Source organism: Acinonyx jubatus, chromosome D1, assembly GCF_027475565.1.
Source record: "Acinonyx jubatus isolate Ajub_Pintada_27869175 chromosome D1, VMU_Ajub_asm_v1.0, whole genome shotgun sequence".
Classification (NCBI taxonomy): domain Eukaryota; kingdom Metazoa; phylum Chordata; class Mammalia; order Carnivora; family Felidae; genus Acinonyx; species Acinonyx jubatus.
This window is the reverse complement of record NC_069390.1, coordinates 110,013,268-110,035,787: the sequence shown is the minus strand read 5'-3', so window position 1 is coordinate 110,035,787 and position 22,520 is coordinate 110,013,268. Positions and strand designations below refer to the sequence as shown.

Genomic DNA, 22,520 nt, shown 5'->3' with positions numbered 1-22,520 from the left:
CATCTACTTTTTCATCTTATTTTTTTGAGGAACGCTATCATAAATATGTCTGTTATTATACTGTCACCCCATTCTTAGTGTAAATACTAGTATCATTAAATACTAGTTAATAAATATTAATATTATTTCAGTTATGGCTAGATTTTCTTTGCTAGCATGTTTTTTAGAATCTTTACATAAATTTAATGAAAAATCAGCTGATATTTTTCTAACTTTTCTTCTTTTGTAATTTTGTTTCAGTTTTAGAGAAGCCCTGTAAAACAACTTAAGAAGTGTACTTCTCTTTTTGATGTGGAAGTATTTATTTAAAGTAGAGCTCATCAGTTTCTTAGAAGTTTTGTAAGACCTGTCTACAACGATTTGGGTCTATTAACCTTTTCTGCTGTTAGATATGACAAATAAAAATTAATTTCTTGAATTTTTATGGATCCATTCAGCTTCTTACTTTATTGTGTATTAATTTACCTTTTCTGGAAAAATTTCCATATATTTCCTGTGTTACGTATGATATTCTCTGTTTTTTTTTCTGTATATTTTTGTCTGTATTTATTGTACCTTTGTATTTCTGACACTGTCTTTGTGCTAATTCTGTTTTTTCATTTTCAGTCTTGCTGAATGTCTGTGATTTGATTCGTCCTGTTAAAGGGCCAGCGTTTGCTTTAATGACCTGCTCAGTCCTTTGTTTCCTTACCATTTTATTCGTGATTTCTTTTTAATCTTTATTATTTGCTTACTTCTTTTTATGTATTGGTTTACTATTCTTCTGACTTCTCAAGGTGAATGCTTAGTTCATACGTTTTTCTTCCTTGTTTTTGTATGTGTTGTACATATACACTTGTATATGTATATGAATTATGTATGTGCATTTATTGATTGATTGATTTATGTATTTCAATTTTGAGTTGAGATGTGAGGCAGTCTTCTGCTAGTGGATTTCTAATATTAACACTCAGTAGCCAGAGAATGAGTCTTTGGATCTTTGTGATGTGGCTTATGTTTCTACATAGGTAGGCCAAGTCCAGAAATAAAAACATCATTAATCTTTGTAACGTTAGTTAACCCTTGCAATTCAAAATTCACTTAACCTCTATAGTTCAGAATCCCTACCATTCTAGTCTCTCCTTCCTTTGAAGAGGCAACACAGCACAATGGTTAATAATTCTGATTCCAGAGTGAGTCTGGGCACTCCTGTCCTGTTGTGGCCACGTGCCGACTGTGACTTTGGACAAGTCATTTAAGCTCTATGTTCTTTTGTTTCACTGTCTGTAAAACAGGGATGTTGATAATTACAGGGCTGTTGTTATGATTAAATTAGTTACTTATATACAAAAATCCCTCACAATAATCAAAACCTTTACATTAATCCTGACATAAAATTGATCTGTATAAATTTAACTATTATAGTTACATTCGATATCTAGAGCATCCTTTTATTTTTTTATATTTAGTTCAGCCATGTGTTAAAATATCTATCCAGCATTCTCTGTACAAATAGCAGAAGTGGTACATCTCCTTCCATAGTAGTTCTGATGGCCATGTTGCCCAAATTCCTCTACCAACATTCATCCCTCCAGAACTGTGGATGTTGTCTTTTCCATTACTAACACCCCCCTTTCACTTTACTGCCATTTATGCAATTATATTTGTATTTCTCTACAAATACACTGACTTTATACCGTCTTGAATCAAAGCCCAACTGATCTCAATAGCCAAGAGCTTGCAAGGGATAAAATTTTTCTGAAATGTGGAACATGCAGAGTCGGAGGAAAACAATAACAAGAAAATTAACTTATGGGAAGAAAGATATATGGGATTAATTTGCTGAAATCATAATAGTTTACTGAGGAAAAAAAATGAGCCCAACAGATCATGTTGATTAAGTAATGAATTAGAAAATTTGTTCTACATCATCATATAGATCCAGCGTTTGAGAGTGTACAAATGGGGAGCTAATTTACAGTGTTGGTCTCCAGATGGGCACTGTCTCCTTTCACCTTGTACTGAGGGCCAAAGTCATGGCCAGCTGTCTTCACCCAGTGACATGCAGACACGATAGGAGTCATTAAGCTGGAAAATCCAGCTTGCTTCTTACGCTTCATTTCCAACCAGCCACCATTTTAATTGAAATTATATTCTCTTTTGGAGGATTTACAGGGCACAGTTTAGTTGTTTTCATTTTTATTGAGATACCAAATGTTAAATGAGTATGTTGTGCTAGCTAAGGTACTATTCCAAGTTGGTCAAGAAGGGCTGGACTGCCCATGATTGCCTGAGGGAGAGAAAAAGAACAGAAGGTCACGATAGTAATCCCCAGAAGCCTTTAGTCCATCCTTATTATGATTCTTTTTTCATCCTCTTCTGGGTACTTTTTGCCACTTCCTTTGGTTTATATTTGTGACCCTTATAATCTGTCTGCTAAAAATAGTCAGTGTGATCTTTGCCAAATCTGTTATGAAATTACATCATCTCTCTGTGCAAAGCACTTGAAATATTGTCCATCTCACTGGGCATAAAATATGTGAAACATTTACCATGTGACCACCAAGGTCCTTGTGATCAGGCTCCCCACTGCTTTTCTTAGGTCTTCTCAGCCATTTTCCCCAATCTCATCTGCCTCCAGCCTACCATTGTTTTGCAGTTCTTTAGACATGTTAATTGCATTTCTGCCTTAGGGTGTTGGTACTTGCTGTTCCCTGAGCTAGGACACTTTTCCCCCTGCCCACCACAAGGTTCCCTCCCCGGTCTGTCCATTCTTTGTTCTGATTTTACCATTTTATCACTTCAGAGAAACTTTGCCTGATTAATCTATAGATAGCACTGCAGCATCCACCTTTTTGTGTCTCTTTAGTCTCCTTTATCTTTCTTCTTAGCTCTTATCCCTCTCTGACATAGGATATATTTCCTTGTGTATTTAGAGTCTGTTTCCACTCGCTAGAGTATGAGCTTTCTCAGAGCAAAGACTCCATTTGTTTTGCTTACTGGTAGATTACCAACAACTGGAACAGAACCTGGAACATAGTAACTGCTTGAGAAATGCATCACATCAATAATTCAATCCCCAAATGTGGTTCTGCTGGACTAATTAGGCCTTAAAAGCTATTATACTGAGATATCTGTGCAATTATGGAACCAAATTGTCAGTAACTAGAGTATGGGTAAATATTTAAACTACTGAGATAAACGTTATGATAAAATATAATTTAAATTATGTGTCTGAGAGGGATACTAAGAATTGTTTATAATGTAGAATGATATAAAGCTGCTATGAGGGAGTAAAATAATTGTTGGGTCTAACCTTGATGTACCCATTCTAAAGTAGTTTGCCTAATAATAATAATAATAATAATAATAATATGTTGAGATGGTGCTCGAAGGGGTTTTGATACTTGAGTAGTATTTGCAGATCTGAGACCACACTCTGAGTGTTCTGAGATCCACACTGTGAGAACAGCTGGAGAACCAGAGTTGGCCTCACCACAAGCTTTACAGTCCCGGATAGATTTCATTACTGTGTGATGATGATAGCTCAAAGTAGTGAGGGAGTGCATGCCCTCAGAGGACCAAAGTCCTGCTTTCTCCATGGTCAGCTCCTCTGTGTTGTGTGTTTTCAGGATCTGAGGCACTGTGTGGTGACTGAGCGTGAGGGAGGGGCAGGCAGGTAGAGAATGAGAGATGAGTATAAGTAATAATGGAAGCGTGAGCACATTTCTATGTTAATAACTGCTACCGTGTGTCCTTCGTAGGTTATTACTTCCTGTCTTGGTTTGGCTTCTCTCACTGATTGATTGACGGATGGATGGATTGTGGAGGTGGAGGTAGGGGCCAGATGCACATTAAGTACAGTAAAAAAACAGCAACTGATCGCCAGACTACATCAACAAGGCACACTACTGTGACCGTCTCAGCTGTCAGCTGCCATGGGTCACTGGACCTCACCCCCCGTATTACTCTCCCATTCACTTCACCTGCCAACAGCTCTTGATACTTACTATTTTCAATTGCCAGGGAAGAGATAGAAGTATCTTGTCATGGATAGTCGTTCAATGGTGGGCATCTGGGCTCTAACATTTGGTTTTTCAAATGACTGTTGTACCTAAAACCAAAAAGAGGTGCTAGGTGAGGCCCACCTCTTAGGAATTCTCAGAAAAGAGTTTCCACCTCGAGCCCAAAAATTCTGGGCATGCAGGGTGCTCCCAGGACTGATGAGGCTCGTCCCATGGATACTCTAACTTCCTGCCACTGCTGCCTTCCCTCTTAAAAGTGACACCCTCTGTCACAATAGCTCTTTATCTCACATACTTTATATCCAATCCAAGGCCTTCCAAACTTCCATTTCCTGTTTTCTGATCTATAGGTCTAATGACCAATTTTCCTTTGGGGTCTGTTCGTGAGAACTCGGTCTCGAGAATTCTCTACGTTCTACATCCACCAGGGCTAACTCCTCAATTTAATGAGACTCAAATCCCAGGATTTTGTTCTTAAGTCTGGAACAGTGAATAACTTTCACATCCCCTCCACCAACCTGACCTCAAGTCTTTTGACACAGACTGATCAATGAGATCCTACTTAACCTAGATCGACTATTGCTAGTCTTTTCCTAGAAATGCCCTTCAAAGTGCAGTGTATAAATCCTGTTCGTCAACTTGCTAAGTTCTTATAGAGACCCTGACTCATGTCACACTGCAGTCTTCTCCAGTTTACTAATGGTGTAGCCTTCTTTTTCCATAAGAGTGTACCTGTCCTCTGTGTTTTTGAATGGAAACACAACACACTTTTCCATGTTCTTAATACCAATCCCTTTCTCCCTAAAAAGAGGGGAGGAGCATATATTTATTATTCATGCATTTATTCACTCAATGAATATTAATTCCTATGTGCCTGAATGTTGAGGTGTTTAGCAAATCCCTGCCTTCATTAAGGTCTCATTTGAGTGAGTGAATGCAGTTGAAAAAGAAACAAATAAACACATACCCTGAAGGCATGCATGCTTGCGGGAGCTACAGAGGGAAATAAACTAGAAGAAGGAGGACCCAGGTTTGTCCTGAGCCGGGAAGGAATATCACGTCTTCCCTTCTGGACCACTCCATTCAAAGAACGTCTTCTCCTGTCTTCTCTTTCACGTGTCCTCAGTCTTTGTCTTTACGGATCCTATCCCAGCAATCATCTCTCTTACAAGAGTGTAAGTGCTCCAAAGCCTTATGTCACATATGTCTCGTTCGCCCCCTTGTTGCCAGGATAGAACCCACCACCAAGTATGCCACCCAACCCTATTTATTTAATAAATTAAACAATGAATATTAATCCAAATACCTCCCACTCTTTGAAATGTAAGAACTTAAATCCCATGAGAGACAAGCTTATATCTTCTATTATTGTTTAATATATTTTGATCTCCTGCTTCTACACATTGATATTTTTTTTCTGTATCAGGTTTTAAACACCTAGATGACAAAAACCAGGTGCCACTCTACTTGTGTTTGCCTGACATTTCTGCCACTGTCCCCTGAAAGGCAGATAATAACAAAGCCCTCCTAAGCAACATGTGACTAGAAGAGAGACAAGCTTACCTTCCGAAATACTTCCTCCAGATGAGAGCACCACGAATACTTTTGGAAGCACGTGATGAGTTGTGTAATGAAGAGAGATCCCTTGTTCACGTCTCTCCAAGACACATGATCTAAGGAGACAGGAAGCGGTCACCCTTGGGCTGTGGCCTTCGCCCTTAGGTTGCTTATATTTGTTTCTAAAGCATAGCGTGGTAATTCTCTCGACATGTTGAGGAGAAGCACTTATAACCCTTTTCCACAGAGAGGAAACAAACCAACACACCAAAAGCTAGTAGAGATTGACCTAATGGGGCAGCTCATCAGAATTGTGGGAGATGGCACTGTATTGTTAGGACGGACTGACTTTTTATTACATGCCCCGTGCTCATCTGCTTGAGAGATAACTGGAATTATCACATTTTACAGAGGCAACAATAGAAGCTCAAATGGATTCAAGAATGTCCCCATGTTTACACAGGTGGCTCTTTGCAGATTTCATACTCTCCTTTCACAATATAGCAAATAAAATAGATGAACAGACCCAAAGGAAACTCTTGGAGGGGATCGATATGTTCATGGCATAGACTGTGGTAATGATTTCACAGATACATACTTATCTCCACACTCATTACATCATATACACTATATATGCATAGTATTTTGTATGTCAATTATGATTCCATAAACGGGTTAAAAAAGATGAAAAATAAAAATTTGCAAATTAAAAGCACTCAAATGTCAGCCTTCTTCAGGTGATTATGTTGAGCTGAAGAATTCTACACTGTTCTATTAGTAGGGTCTAATAAGCCCCTAGTACCATTTTGTACTCCTCTAACAGGGCATCCAAATCCCTTGCTGGGGTGTGTGATGGCATACCTACAGAAAGTATCAAATGGGAAATACAGAGGCAAGGCTTGCCCTGGATCCCTGGAAAAGGGCAGCCAGTCCCCAGGATCCATAAAAACTCTTCTCAAAATGTTGACTGGATTCAATAGAAAACTGAATCCATCATTTATGTTAAAATGGCTTATGGTCAGGGGGGTTCCTCCCATTAGGTTGTTTTAATGTTTGGTGTGCCTTTGACTATAAAGCATAGCACTTACAATAAAAGCACAATTTTAGAACGTATGGGGGATAAAAGAATCTTTATCCCCATAGAACAGACAAGACAAAACATAAAAGACATCAACCCTTAAAATTTGCTTTAGGTCATTGTTGCACAGAGCCTGTCTTGATTTTCTAGAATCACTCAGAGCTGGCCTCGGGCCCCCCAATCCCTGTCTGCAACAGAAGGACACGTACGTGGGGTCGAGGAGCAGAAAGCGATGAAGTCCTTCTCCACGTGGACCTTGTAAATGGCGTCGTCCTCTAGGTTGTCACCCACCTGTGAAAGGCTGCTACCCATCTGTGAAGTGCTGTCCATTGGGGCCGCTGGAGAGTCACTGATCAACAGTTCCCCCAAATTTTCTGTGGAGACATCGACTTGCTGCACACTGTACAGCTCCGAGTATGCCTGGTCCAATTACCCACCTCTTTCTTGTTAAATATTTATTCTAACCAGTTTCAGACACACACACACACACACACACACACACACACACACACACACACCACTCTGCCTTTCTCTCGTGTTGTTGAGCAATGTGCCCACTAATGGTGAGAATGTCATAAAACTGGAAGAACCCATTTTCTAAGACCAACAAAGGAGTTAAAGCCTCACTTGCATCATTTCAGAGAGCAGACTTAGATTTTTCGCTAAATAATTTTTGTTTCCTTTTTATCCCCCCAAATGCCACTCCACAAAACCTAAGAGACCCTGGATTAAGTCAAGTAGAGATGTGTCAGTTGACAGGGCACATTCTCATGCTACCAGCCCCCTAGGTGGACTCTCCTAATAGTTCAGTTTGGTTTCTATGGCCTGAATTGGGTCTACAATCGTTCCCTCTAGAAAAAAAGTACACATCACAGTTCTCTGCAAACAGCTTCATCTCAGAACTCACCACCTCTGCAGGCCTGGACGATGATGACCTTGGGCTTGTCCTTTAGACTAAGGCAGTTGCGGTTGTTGAAAATCTGGAAGATGGTGTCATAAGCCAATACATCTGGGTCTCCTTCAGCGCTGTACTTCGTCCCACAGATTCCACTCAGGATGCCATGAGACATGAACACCAGGAATGTGCTGTCCGAGGACTTGTGCTCTGGACGGGCAGCAAATGCCCTCAGCTCTGATTCCATGTCCTGAAAAAGACCTCCAAGTCTCACTTTGACAGGGACAAGCATTTCAATTAGCCTGACCTCCTACTCCTCATGCACAGTGTAAGAACCATCCGTGGCATTCCACGTGCTGTGCCTTTTTCTGGTGGCTGCCCCATCTTCCTATCATGGAGCAGTGGGTGGAACTTTCTGCTCCTGACGACACTATATAAACCATCCTCTGGATACATGTTGCACTCGCCTCCCGTCCCTTATGTAGTTTTTACTTTCCAACTCTGTCTTTTCTCTCATTACCTGATCAGAGTTTTGTGTCATAAAGGCATCACACAGCTTCCCTTGTAAAACCCATCCCACCGTGCTTAGAATGAAATCGAACCGTGGATGTACGAACACCCCCTCTCGCCCTGCCTCCTCCTCTCCTGGGCTGTGGTCACCATAGTCTTTCTGTGGTGTTCCTGTGCCAGCTTTCCCATTGCGTTCAGACTTGTCACTTGGAATGTATTTCATCCACGCCTTTCTGGACCTGTCTTGTTCCATGCACTGGTGTGCCTCGTTCTCTGTTACCTCCTCAGAGAGGTTTCTCTCGACCACCCCGTCCAACGTTCTTGCTCCCCACTCACCAGTTTGCTCTCATGTTTCCTTTTCACTTGCTTTTGACTCTTTTCGGTCTTCTAGAGACACCCTGAAATTTTCTGTTTTGCTTACAGATTGATTACTCTCGCTAAGTGCACCTAGATCGTGGCAGGTGGGAGCTTCCTGTCTCATTCACAGACCTGTACCCAGTGCCAGGAATAACCCCTGGGACACAGTTGGGACTCAGTACATTCGTGGCAAGTACATTCTTGCTAAACGCTCGTTACTCTAGAGTTTTCTGGGCAGTGTTGGGGCCAAGTCCTAACCATCCCACTTTGGAACATGCCAATCACTTTGTTCAGTTATGGAACTGACGACAGTTAGAGCTCAAAAGAGGCATAGATTTTACTTTCCAATACTTTCATTTTATAAATACACACACACACACACACACACACACACACACACACACACACAGCTTAAGGTTGTCAAAATATTTGCCTAATATGCTAACACTAATGTGTTAGTAGCAGTATGGATGTTGAACATATACTTGTTTGGGGCAGGTTAGGGGTCCCTACCTTAGCAGTGAGTTCCTCTTTTATGTGCACACTGTAGCCAAGGTCTGTAAGCAGCCTCCTCATCCCTGCAACATCGAGGTCAGCCCCCTTCCTGAGAGAAAGATGATCGAACGTCGTATTGCAGATGATGAGAGCCAGACGAGTACGATCCTTTCTCTCCTTTATTGGGTAGATCTGCCAGAAATGGGTTTGCAGTGAGTTCAGTTTGTCTCCCTCTCCTTTGAAAGCCTCACCCACCAGTCCCTGTTACGTGCTAAGGGCTCATGTAACTGCCCCAACCCCTGAACCAGAAGACCCTGCCTTCTTAACTCTTTACAGTGGATTGAGTTGACAATGGAAAGAATTACAAATTGGAAGTAAATGATCTTTCAAGAGCCTGGAACAGGACCCAGTATATATCTGCGATGGTTACTCAGGAATCTTGAGGGCCCTCGAATATTTCCTACTGTCTCTTCCTCTCTCTTCTCTGCCTGGTCTCATCTTTCTTAGAATTCAAGATTCAGATCAATTTTTGTCAAAGTCGGGAGACACCTGCCAGTGGCCCCGGCTAAAAACGATTGCATCAGTGATCCTTTGCCTTTGGTAACATTATTATTCTGGTACTGGTTTTTGAAAACATAGCAACATACAGTGCTATGCAGGCTTCAATTCTATTTTAAAAATATGCATTATATCTAGGATTTTCACTAGAATGCAAACAATTATTACTTGGCCATATTCTCTTATACATATTTTGCATCCATGACTATGGCTAAAATTGTCATAAATCACAAATAGATACTAGAACAAATAGATGAACAAAGTGAGAAATGTACATTTTATCATGGGGTTGAAAGAGAATTAGAGTCTATGTGAGGCCCCATGATTTCCTCCATGCCCAAAGCATCTATGGGTAAGATGACCACTGCCCCCACTCCCCAAACTCTGCAGGTAGTGCTTTAGGAAACCATGTATTTTGTGAAAACAGTTGTTTCTCTCTTATTCTCTATTTCACGGACGAGCACAGCACCTCTTCAGCCCTCTGTTTACACAGTTTCACGAAGTTTTCACGAGGACAAAGCTTGAGAGCATCTACAGATTCTTCTGGCTCAGCCGGCCCAGGCATGTTATTCACGCTAGCTGCAGGATACATCACATGACATAAATTATGAGATCTGCCTTTGTGACCCACTTACCACTTCAGAAACTGACAAAGAAGGGAAACTATGGGCAGAAGATTTTTTAACACGTAAGGGTTATGACTGTATCTAACCTCTAGTGTGAGGAGATGTATTTTGACTAGGAAAGAAGGGGGGGATTTTTAGTAGAGAAAGAAGATCCACCTGAAAGTGCAATAGTAGATTCTGCTAATTCTGAAGAAAACGCCTTGATGATTTGGGGTCAAATTTAGCCTTTCCACCTTCAGCAGAAACAGTTTGATTTTTCTAGTGGTTTTACTGTAGGGTCCTCACTCATCCAAGTAGACTTTCTATCGTCTCCGAGCAAGGACATATTGAGCTAATATCTATTGGAGGTATAGCCATTAGAAATGTAATTGGGCCACCTGCGCAAGTCAAAATTTTATAATGTCCATGTTAAAAAAAAAAACTAAAAAGAAACAGATGGCATTAATTAATATTAATTGGCATTATTACTAACATTAGCACTACATTTTAACGTGATATGTCCAAAATATCACCCTTTCGGCACGTGTTACCAGCCAGGAGTCAGGCACCCAATAGCCAGGTATGGCTAGTGGCCGTCCTGTGGGACGATGTACAATTTTGAGCCCGTTCTTATTTCATGCAATACACCCCAGACACGTAATGGGATCTTGAATTGTGTACCATCCAGCTGTCACTCGGCCCAGACTCTTGACCTTTCCAGTGGAGACAGGCTTCGGTGACTTGTCGCCAAGTTGTGATGTCAGCTATGTAGAGGGTCACTGCTGTGTCGTAACTCTAGGGCTCTGTCCAGAGACTCTACTGTGCTCTGGTGACACTTGCCCCCAGGTTGCTGAGTAACTCGTGCTTAGTTTTCAACCAGGTTTAAAAATGTGAGGAAATCCCTCCTCCCTTGTGGAGAAGTTTGTCTCCGGCTCATCCTGACCCACTCCCTGGAGAAATGTAGTGCTCTCAGACCCTGCTTGGCCTCACTTGACGGAGATTGTGCAAGACACTTGGAAAGTCCAGGGCTCCCCCCCACCCCGCACCCCAGAGAAATGAGGAAGAAGAATTCACAAACAGAATTTAGAAGTTTGCCAAGAGCTATTCGAAAAGGAAGGATTTTGTCTATGAAATGGGTAAACCTTTGTGTTCACTTACATGAACCAAGAACACCTCTGATTTTATTTAAATGAGAAAAGCAATGTTACCCTGTATAAAATTTTCAGTTGTTTATATTCTACACTTTTTTTTCTATTTCACTCATTTGTTTCCATTAGTTTTTAAATAATATTTTTCTGATAAATGTCTTTCTAAATGCTAAAAACCTGGAGAGGCAGCAGATTACAAGTCTTTAAGGAAACCCAGCTTTCTGAATCTTTTTTGAACAGTGACACATGCTCTTCCTTTGTATTCCAGAAGATTCTGCCAGTGGGAGGACCTATAGGGTCCTGGGATAGTCTCTGGTCAGAGAGTACGTTTTCTCATCAAAAGAGTTCTCGGTTTCCAGATTGTGTCCAGCTTTGGCGAACACTCTAACTTAACAAATGTTGGCTCCTAATGACCATTATGTATCTACAAATAGATACTGTGCTTGCAGATGAAACTGGGAATAGATAGGATTTCCATCTCATATTTAATGGTAAGGTTGGCATGGAGATGAATCCATTCAGTACCACATAATAAATATTATAGTGCAGCCTGCTTCCCAAAGGGGGTTCTACTCACCTAGCAGCACAGTGGAAACAAATGAGAGAATTAAGAGTTGAGATAAAAATTTCAATGTGTTTGTCTTATCTGTTACCTAATGAAATGCTCCGAGAACCCCTTAAACTGATACAAAGAGAGAGGGTCTGGTACCAGGTAAGACAAAGCCATCCCTTTGGGATGTAGGAACCCAAGTAGTTATTTTTTTGTAGGAATAACCAGTGTGTGGCACGTTAGCCTGCCCAAGTGTGAGCTTGTTACATGAAATGAACTAGTAGCTTGGATTCCTCCTCTCCCCACTCCCCTCAGTACCATGCTAGGAACCCTCAGAACCCTATCCATGTCCAGAAGGCTTGGCCAATGTCCAGAAGGCCTGGCCAAGGTCTTTATGTCCTACAGAAGGCCAGCTCGCCCAGCTTCCCGACCTGCCTGCATTCTGGGATCTCTCTGGAGGCTCTGTGTGCAGGGGGATCCCATGGAACCCCTGTGCCTGCCTCCCACCTGCCATGGATTCGGCTGATGGCCTAATGTATTTTCCATTTAATGTGCGTTGTGATGCCTGGAGTTGCTAAAATTATTTTGAAGCTCCCATGACTTCGGTTTTGATTCCCATTTGCTGAATTATCGCTGATTTTTTTTTAAATCCACATTGTCTCCATTCCATGTCAGATTTAAGGGAAAGTAATAAACCTGCCGAAGGTCCAATTTAAATACTAATGAGGACACGGCCCAGGCCACCACGTTGGACGTCCATCAGACTGGTGTGTGTGTCCTGCTGGTCAGGGGCGCCCCACCTCCAGAAAGGACTCATTGAAAAAACTCATTTGCTATAGTGAAGTCTCTACAATTTCTGTTATCGTTTGTTAATTATTGCTTACTTTTATTAGTATATTGATAAGCTCTGGTATGCAGGACTGAGAGTTCAGGTTAAACACTGTCGTAAATTAAGTGTGCCACTAGTGACCTTGGACCCGGCGAGATTTGGGCTCTAGTAATATTTATAATTCAATGTAGATCAGAAGTTTTAAAATGTCCTAATAGATTGGACACGTTATAGGTGTTCTCCTGATCCTATTTTGTAACTTGCAGAAATGAGTGAGCCCTAGAAAGGTCTAAATATCAGAAGCAAAATCATAATTATGATAAGTAACATTTGTTGCCTGCACATTCTTCATTTGTTGTATTCATCCTGTATTAATTACGTGCCTGCTATGTGGCCGGCACTCTGCTGAGAGCGATTACTCACTTGTGAAGAAAACACTTGTGCTCTGGGTGAAGAGACTTGGTGGATTATAATCCTGTGTAATCAGAAGGGAACCCTGGAGAAGAGTGACTGTCTTAGCACAGAGGTTACCAAAATTGTCACCATTTCAGAGATGCTGAGCCTGGTGCCCAGGGAGGGAAAGAAGCTTGAATGAAATCACGGAGTGTCTACAGTGACAGGACCTGGGTTCAAGGTCAAATATCCCTCACTGCAAAGTGTCCACAAGTACCTCTCTCTGAGAGCAACGTACATGTAAAGACTTGGCTTCTTAGCTCATTGGGGATTGGATCCCTGCCAGCAAAAGACAAGATGGCCTCCAAAAGGACAACGACAGGTTTAGTGAAAACCACATTCTAGTAATGAAGGATGGCAGGATTATAGAGGACCCTAGAGGGGCTTTGGAGGTGACTAGACTCCAGAAAATTTGAGATGCCCATTGTAAGTGACTTTAGTTTACCTTCTAAACTGGTAGAATGCTTGTCCGTATTAAGGAAAGTTTGGACAATGGCTTGACCTGCCTCCTTGGGTTTCTGACGCACTGAGTTCAGAAAGACCCGGGGCTTGTCTCCAGGTTTGGCATCATGAAATTTTTTCTTTTCTGCTTCCTCCAATTTCAGGACATCTTTCTCCACCAAGTCTTGCAAAACGCCAGTAAGGAGCACTTTGCCCACAGATTCCAAAATCTTAAATGGGTTTTGGTCGTGTTTGTCCTCTGTAGGAAATACAAAGACCCCTTCAACTATGGGCACAACTTAGAGTCTTGCTCTGTCTCTAGAAGGTTCTCCATTATGGGAAATAACCCTGAAAATGCCTTCTGACTATTTCACCATCTGCCCCATAAACTACCTGTACTCTTGCACTGTACCTGTTGAGTTCTCTCAGCCCATCAAATTCACACTGGGCCCACGGGCTAGTATTTAATGGCTCATCACCACCTAAGATGAGGGGAGGGGCTTCTCATCTCTCCTCTGTGACACTGGGCCTAACGCTAACTTCCCAGCCACCTACTGCTTTTACATTTCTCTTTCTCACAGTGATGGTGATGGCCCATTTGTAATATCTGCTCCAAGGAAAGCCCATGCTGTTACCTACAGCTGTAAATTTGTTTCCACTAGAATGTACTATCTTTTCTTTCCTCTGTATGTAATTTCCTTGGTAAAAGCACCATGTCTTTGAATCCACATCTCATTCCCACATCTTTGTGCTTCAGATACTGACAAACCTGCATATGCCTCCCGAATGTATAAGTTAATGAATAAATGACCGAATGCATCTGGAGTTCTAATGTTCTAAGATCTTGTCTCAAAAAGAATTCTTAATTGAAAATAATCTGATGACTCATCTTTCAGTATGGTAGATTAATTTGCTACTGTGTGGGATACTGTTCTATCCCATCTTTGCCGAAAGGGGTAAATGTAGTGTCATTTCCATCCCAAAATTTTCGGCTAGCTTTAATCTGATGGTGGAAATTCCTAAATACCTATTCTTTCTTATTTCATGTACTTTCATAAGATCATTAAAAGCAGGAGCTTTGTTTGTCCTGTTTGTTACCTAGAGCAAGATCTCTGACACAATTGGCATCTGTCAAATATCTTTTTAATGACATGGTATGCCAGCAATGGTGATGAAATGAGTCAGTAAAATAGTATTTTAACTAACATTTACTGCATGCATCCTGAGTCAGCTACTGTGATGGCATTGTACCTAGGAAGAAGTCAGACACTTCCAAATTCCTCATAAAGCTTAAAGTCCAGTGGGGGGACCTGGGGGAAGGATGGATCTGTTTTTTCTTTTCTTTTCTTTCCTTTTTTTTTTTTAAAGACAAGAAAAGTATAGTAAATGGCTGAAGAATCCTAAGCCACTATAGGAATAGGGGTTCTGAAAAAGAATAGTAGAAATAAAAGCGGAGAGCAGGGTTTGGATATGAGAGAGGAACCAGTAAGCTTGGCCGCTTCTTGAGTGTCGGAAGTGAGGAGAAAGAAAGAACTGAAGATGATTTCAGGTTTCTGGTGTGGATGACTGGGTGACAGTGGTGTCATTAATCAGGACAGAGGAAACTGGAGGGGAAGCAGGGCGGGGGGAAGGATGACCAGTTAGGCTCGGGGCGCAGAGAGATAAAAGCTGTCTGAGGGAGCCATGAGAGCATATGTTCAGTAGGCACTAGAACAGGGAAGTGTAGTGTTCAAGTGGGTAGTCAGGTTTGGGACACAGGTTTAGAACTTGTGAGCATAAACATGTTAGTAAAGCTACGGGGATGGCCTCTGCTAAAGCACATGGATTAAGAAAAGAAAAAGGCATCAGATCAGTTCATGAGAATTACCCATTGCCCTCTCACCCTGAGGTCATCCCATGAACCTGTATATAGTTAACATCAGGAAAGATGCAGTTCGATGTTCTTGCTTTGGAAATACCAGTACCTGGAAGAGGAGGAAACGCTACTTCAGAGTCCGTGGTGTTCTGAGAATTTCCAGATTGTGGGCCTGAGGGAAGATTAAGGACATTAAAATAGTCACTTCTCATGTCTCAGGAATCTTGGCCAATGTGATGGAGGCTCCCCTTTGAAAGTACCTCCTGCAGGCCTGTTCAAGATGCACCTAGCTGAGAACCACACCCACCACCGAGAAGCAAAAGCCTATACACCTTCGTGGCACAACAGATGAGTCTCTGAACGTGGCTCTTTCTGCTTTCTACGATGAAAGACAGCATCAGATGTAGCATCAAGAAGTCTCTTACTTTATAAGTTTCACGGTGGCTCCTGGGGTGACCCCTACTGCCTACCAGGTGTGTGCAAGGAGTGTCTCATGCAGAGCCGGGCCGGGCTTTAGAGAGACCTAAAAAGGACAGGCATCTGCTCGTGGACACTTCACTTTGCCAAGACGTACCACAGCAGAAAATCAGGACGAGGTGACCTCCTGGTCGCCCCTCAATCAGTGTAAAGTCAGTTTCCCAAGTATCACAGAACAAGAGAGTGGCCAAGCCAGGGTATGAGTGCAAACCTGTCTTCGTTATCATCCATAGACTCTTAATCAAGTATGCCACATAGGGCACTGCACGATAACACAGGTGCCAGGATCCCTAACCACCGCCTCAGTTGCAGTATTCGGTCGCTTAAAATCACTCAACATATTAGTAAATCCTCTTCGGTAACTTTTTTGATTGTCAATTTTAAAGATAAGAATTTAATTGAAATTTGTTTAAGGTTTTATAAAGATCTCAGTAGAACAACACCCACCCGAGAAGCTTATTCCGAAAACTTTAAGAATTGGCATAAGCTGACAATTGAGAAATACTCCCAACTCTTTTTTTCATGGTACCTATTGGAGACCAGATTTCCATATACAAACGGTGGTCCATTTCCCTGCTGCGAATGGAGGACAGCCGCAGGGAACCCCATAAAACTTCAAGCCCAAGGTAGCACGCTGCACTTGACCCATCCCACCCATCTAGACTGCTGGAGTAAATTAACCATCAGTAACTTCAAGGGCATTTTCTGGAGGAGGCCTTTTATGGTAATAGAAAGTCGGTCTTCTTATGACCAAGAAATTTCTCTTAGAAGGATCTCTCCCATTAGAGTGCATCCGAAAATTACATCTAATTGTCATGTTCTATGGGCCTACAAAGATTGGTAGAGAGATGAGGAAGAGACAAAGCCCTATACCCCTCACTGAGGAGGCACCATGGGACAACTTGAGAGGCACACCCCACACATGGGGAGTCACAGTGGGTTATACAAGTGCCTCTAGGGTTCGTGAACTGTGGATGGAAAGGAATGGGACAAGGATGAAGGCTTTGGCTATTCTAAAAGTATTCTGGGCCCTTATTGTTATTTGTTGGTTGTCTCTAATTTGGGGGGTATGTTAAATGAAAGAGTTACTGAAAGATAAATGAGAAGTTCATTACTCATTGGTAAATGCTTGCTGGGTCACTCAGCAGGCATAGGCTTCCCCCAAGCCCCAGGAGAAAAAGGCTTCTCATTTTCAAAGAACATCTTCTCTTTCTAAATGGCTTTGGCATGTGCAAGAGAGACCAGGGGCTGGACTCCCCTGGATCTCCTGTGTTTTCTGTGGGGAGGGACTAAGTGACCACAGGAGGGGCTGCTCAGATGTCTGAGCCCAGGATTAGGCCCTCAGAAGGACTGGAGGTGGGGGTTTGGGGAGGCTCACAGAGTGGTCTGCAGCCGGGTCCCACACTAGTGGACAGTCTTACTTCGAAGAAGGTGGGAGGGGGTAACTAGAAGACAGAGTCCACTTAAAATCTTCACTTTTCTGTAAGCGCTGAATTTATTCTCTGAGGGTTTCACCATCACCGAAATACATTTTATTCCTCCTGGAGAGCACAGTTTTGGAGAGGGGTTACAAAGTGAATTTGATTACAGACCTGAAGTTCTTATGTCAGATGACTGTGTTCCCTGGACTTTAACGAGAGAGAGAGACAGAGAGAGAGACATTGGCTGATTGAATGCCTTGCCAGGGTGCCTGGAGAGTACATGAAACTTTTCGGGCTGCTCCCATGAACTTCAACAAATCAGCTGCCACATATTCAGGATGGGGAACGAGCTTCGATCCAAAGAAGGCTACTGAGGCCGGGAACAAAAAAGAAAGAGGAGACACAGAATAGAGCCACGGATAGAGAAACGGGGCCCCGAAGCCAGAAACCAGGAAGTTGTGCGCAAACTAACACGAGCAGGGAAGAAACCCAGTGTCAGGCACAGACACAGGGCCTACATGAACTTCGGTCTGAGTCATTGACTCTTACTTGAGGACAGCCCCAGCGTCTCCGCAAGGTGGGTGTCTTCCTCACAGATGTGACAGATAAAGATCTGGCACGCCCGTGGCCCTTTTCGCAGGACGCTGTCGATCAGAGCTCGGGCCTTATCCATAACGGTAGCGTTTTCACATTTTACTCTCTCCATCTCCTCCTGGTTCAGCACATTTTTCTCAAAGAGTTCATCCAGCAAGCCGTTGACCGTCCCCATGCCGACTGAGTTGATGAACTGCTTCCTCTTGCCCTTCAGATCCTTGTCTGGTAGGAGAACAAGGGTTCCTCAGGTCACAAAAACGGGCTGCCCGCCTCTCGTGTCAGCAGCAAGGGGTAGCCTACTTTGGGTTGAATCAGTGGGACGCCCCCTCCATACAGTGCAGGAATCCTCCAACCATGCACACCCGTCAGTGCTCCCTGGGCCTTGCCCATACGTGCTCCCCGGGCGGCCTGAAATCACACTGGCTCCCTGCCATTCCTATCTGGAAACCCGGCATGGTCCTGACATGCCCCGTGTTTACTCAACCCTGCACGGGAAGATAAAGAGGCAGCGCTCTGTTCTCCCATTCCCTGTGGTGCCCACCCCGGGCCGATCCCGCACCTTCTACCAGACTGTGGCCCTTCGAATTCAGTTAGGATTGCAAAACCACAGGATACCAGTAAAGCCCCAGCTCCCTTCTGGCCCTTGCCTTTCCTTTCTGCAGGCTGTGGAATTCTCTGGAACCCCTCTCCTTTCCCCCTGTGCCCTCCCCCCTGCCTCTGTGCCCTCGCCCTCAACTCTGATCACCTGAACATTCCGAGAAGTAAAAGCCAAAACCGTTTTTCCCCAAGAGCTGTCCTTTTAAGACAGTGCGCGACTTACCGGCCATGGCTTTTTGCTGTCAGCCTCGGTGGTATGAAACCGAAAGCATTTTCCACCTTCCTTTTAGCAGCGTGTGTGCATGTGTTGAGAAATAGCCACTGTTCACGCATTCGCATCCTGTTTTGTTTTCCTCCCCCCTCTGCTTCAAGAGACAGTCAGTTCTCTGAAACTTAGACTGCATCGGGGAGTGTATCTTTGGGAAATTTCTTTCACTTGCACTTGGAGAAGGTCAGAGTAGGAAGAGCGGGGGCTCAGAGAGCCAGGAACCCGTGGGAAAAGCTGTATACAGTGAAACTCACACAGTGCAGACTTGCCCGTTCATTAGGAATCAGCAAGTGTGGTGGGGAAACGTAACTTCTGCTTTGGCATCGTACTCAGTCCATTCTGGCTGGAACACAACAGCATAGACTGATGGCTGATGAACCACAGGGGTTTGCTTCCCCCAGCTCCAGAGGCTACAAGTCTGGGATCAGGGCCCCAGCACCCGATTGGCGTTGTGGTGCTGGCCCCTCCCTGGGTCTCAGGCTGCTGACTTCTGGCCGTGTCCCCATGTGGTGGGGAAGGAGCTCTCTGGAGCCTAATTCTGTTCAGTTCAGCCCCTCGTGACCTAGTCAGCTTCCAAGACCTCAGACCTCACCTCCCAAGACCATCAACCCTTTGGGCCTCAGCTTCTCGACCTACCATTCTGGGAAGGACACAGACATTCAGTCTATAGCATTTGGGGAAGTTGAGCCCCGGCATCTTCTGTCCATCCTGCAGCTCCTGGCTGTGCTCCTGGGAAGTAGCTTTGCTTTCAGGGATGGACACATTTTTCCCCAGAATCTAGTGTTTTCTTTCCTGTTGCTCTTCCCTGACTCTAAATTTAGGGACACCGTAGAGGCTAAAAGCCCAGCTGCGGACTCCAAATCTCTGACTTAGCTTTGTGACCACTCATTCTTGGGCAAGATGCTGAAGTTTCCCCTGCTTTGCTTCCTCTGTCTGTGAAATGATTTCATAAATAGTGCACACTGACACGGTTCTGAGCATGAAGTGGGTGAAAATGTAGAAGCTGCATAGAACAGGGCCTGGCGGGTTGTAAGCCTATGATCAGCGCTATTGTTATTTGTAACACAAGTATTTCTCACTAGAAAAAATGGCGAAGGTTAATTATTCTCAGATTATCTAATTAAGCTCGTCTTTTTAGGTTTTTAACATCTGGGTTTAGTTGACACACAGTGTTACATGGGTCCCAGACTACAACCTAGGGATCCCAGAAGTACGTGCACCACACTGTGCTCACCACAAGTAGCCACCATCTGTCACCACACAACACTGTCCCAGCCCCACTGACTGTGTTAGCTGTGCTGTGCCTTTAACTCGCCTCAGGTCAAGGTTACCTCTTGTGAGAAGCCTCCCGCCTCTCATCCATTCACTCAGTGAGCAAATACACACAGTGACCTAGTCTGTCAGACACGGTGTCTAGATGCCAGGGGTTCAGTCAACACAGACCATGGCCCCCTGCCCTCGTGGTCGCAGACTCCAGAGGAGAAAACAGACAGGAAACCTAACAGGTAACTAGGATATTCAGAATGTCCGAGCTGTGGTGAATGCTAAAGAGAACACAGGAAGTAGGAGAGTGGGCTGTGCCATACTGGAGGACGCACTGAAATTGAAGACACAGGAGAAAGGCAAGACCCAGAGAAGCCACCGCTTTCTGTAAGCACATATTCCATGTCCCAGAAGTCAAGTCAATAGAGCCATTTTATTTTCTAGATCGATTTTGTGGAAGATGGACTGATAACAAGACTAAGGAAAAATGCAGATATTAACCTTCACACTTATCAATTTATATAATGAAAATACTCTTGGGGGTCACCTAGGTGGCTCAGTCGGTTCAGCCTCCGACTCCTGATTTCGGTTCATGTCACGATCTTGGGTTGTGGGTTCAAGCCCTACATTGGACTCTGTCCTGACAGTGCAGAACGTGCTTGGGATTCTCTCTCTCTCCCTCTCTCTTCCCGCCCCCCCCCACTCGTACTCTCTCTCAAAATACATAAATAAACTTTTAAAAAAAAAGATGTGTATGTAGCAAATTCCATAGAAATTTCATGGAAATTACATAGAAAAAATCATCTTAACACACATTAATTGCAGCAGTCCAGTTATAACTGGAACGTAATGATTTAACAATGCTCATCTCAGAATTGCCTGTGCTAGCTGGGCTGTGCTATAGTATGAGTGTTAAGAGGGTGTGGAAAGCTATTAGGAGGCAGAAGGTCCCTGTGCTTGTATTCTGGCTGTGCCATTTTCAACACTTAGAAAGCCACATACCCTCTCATTTTCTCCAAAACGTATCCTTCTTGATATTTTTAGAGCTGTTCGGACCTCATGGTGAATGCATCTCAGTGAGAGCACTAACCAACTATAACATATTCTTTTATGTTTTCTTTGTCTGAACCTTCCCTTTGCTGCATCCTGTCATCTAGGACTTTGAGGTCTAACAGCCCTGGGGTGGACTTCCATTCATTAGATGTAGATCTTGGAAACCTTATTTTACATCTCTAAGCTTGTCTTTTCTCCCCCTTGTGGGAAGGGTGGGCTCATATTCTTACTTTTCAGGATGGAGTGGCCACAGTGCCTCCCACCTATAGCAGTCACAAGCTGTATCCTGGAAGCAAGGTCATGTGCAAATACACATTTTTGTAAAATGCTTCTGATTTTTTTTTTTAATCTCATGTCCTGTCACAGCAAATGTGTAAGTTAGACAGTTACCTAAGCATGGATTCCATGTTACAGATGAGAAGACCCAGGTTCAGAGACTCAGGGAGCACAGGCTGTGGAGCCTGAGTCAGAAGCCAGCTCTCCTCCCCTTTCAGTCCTTCCTGCAGGTGGGGGCCACTCCCCGCCTCCCTGCTCCAGGGAGTGTGGAGTGTACAAGCAGAGGATCCGGATGGACTCTGCACCTGCTGCTGCGAAACGAAGATAATGTGAGGAGATAAAGTATAAGCATTGAGAATAACTATAATGGCAATAAATGAGAGGATAGATAAAAGTGCTGTGAGAAAGCCAATTAAATATGGCCCTCTGACCCGAAGCAATTAGGGAAGCTTGCAGAGGCTGGCGGGACCCAGTCTGTACAATAGCAGGAGGGGGATGGTTTGCGGATGGGTAATGGAGGAGAAAGAAGATAACTAACCTGAGAACTTTCTGTGTTCTAGGCACTGAAATAGGTTCTTTTACCCGCTCACAATGCTGGAAAATTATTACTAGTAGCTCAGTTTTAAAGGTCAAAACATGGAGGCCCAGAGTGGACAAGTCTCTTACTCAATAGCAGAGTCCATGAGTATGTGGTATAATTTGATTGCTGGACTCTAACATCTATTATCTATCTATCTATCTATCTATCTATCTATCTATCTATCATCTATCTATATCTATGTGTCTAATATGTACGTATGTATGTATGTATGTATCTGTCTATGTATCTGTGTGTCTAACATCTTTCTATGTGTCTAACATCTGTCTCTCTATGTCTGTCTAACATCTATGTGTCTAACATCTACCTGTCTGTCTATCTATCAGTCGTCTACCATCTATCTGTCCATCTGTGTATCTACCAAGAGTAGAAATGTGGGACCAGAAAAACCCGGTGAGAAGATTAATATAAACAAAATGCTGAGGCCAGAGTCATAGGGAGGAGGGAAACACACGATTGCTTGAATTAAAGGGTTTTCGTTTGGGATCAGTGGGAACTGAGTTTTGAGAGGTAGGTTAGGTCTAGATTATGATGATTTACAACAGTCCGCCTCAGTGAGGAATCTAGGCTGATGTGACTGGCAGGAGGGAGCCGCTGTGGATCCTTGAGTAGGAGAGTCATATGGATGTGTCTCCAAA

At 43.4% G+C, this 22,520-nt stretch overlaps 1 protein-coding gene and 1 long non-coding RNA gene across 6 annotated transcripts in view; one reads left to right on the top strand and one right to left on the bottom strand.

The window, feature by feature from the left end:
* The window catches only part of LOC113596945 (uncharacterized), a 580,975-nt gene that overhangs the window by 401,778 nt on the left and 156,677 nt on the right, over positions 1-22,520 (top strand). For 3 of the 4 annotated variants that reach the window (XR_008290727.1, XR_008290726.1, XR_008290725.1), the window contains exons 3-5: positions 3,744-3,815; positions 5,446-5,726; positions 6,790-17,875. The exons of the other annotated variant lie outside the window; for it this stretch is intronic. This is a non-coding gene — a long non-coding RNA (uncharacterized LOC113596945). Of the gene's footprint in view, positions 1-3,743; positions 3,816-5,445; positions 5,727-6,789; positions 17,876-22,520 lie in introns of those variants that run through there. 4 annotated transcript variants of the gene reach the window in all.
* LOC106976501 (caspase-1) lies at positions 1,814-18,932 on the bottom strand. 2 transcript variants are annotated; one of them, XM_015073934.3, is made up of 11 exons: positions 18,648-18,819; positions 17,783-18,049; positions 15,445-15,507; positions 13,485-13,739; positions 9,924-10,033; positions 8,915-9,088; positions 7,547-7,784; positions 6,849-7,013; positions 5,568-5,677; positions 3,990-4,093; positions 1,814-2,269 (listed from the first exon to the last, which is right to left on the bottom strand). In XM_015073934.3, exons 1-10 carry the CDS (start codon positions 18,652-18,654, stop codon positions 3,995-3,997), a joined length of 1,488 nt encoding a protein of 495 aa, XP_014929420.1. In that variant the 5' UTR covers positions 18,655-18,819; the 3' UTR covers positions 1,814-2,269; positions 3,990-3,994. The 2 variants fall into 2 exon arrangements, with proteins under 2 accessions (XP_014929420.1, XP_014929421.1); XM_015073935.3 differs by lacking the exon at positions 13,485-13,739 and having other exon boundaries at positions 18,648-18,932.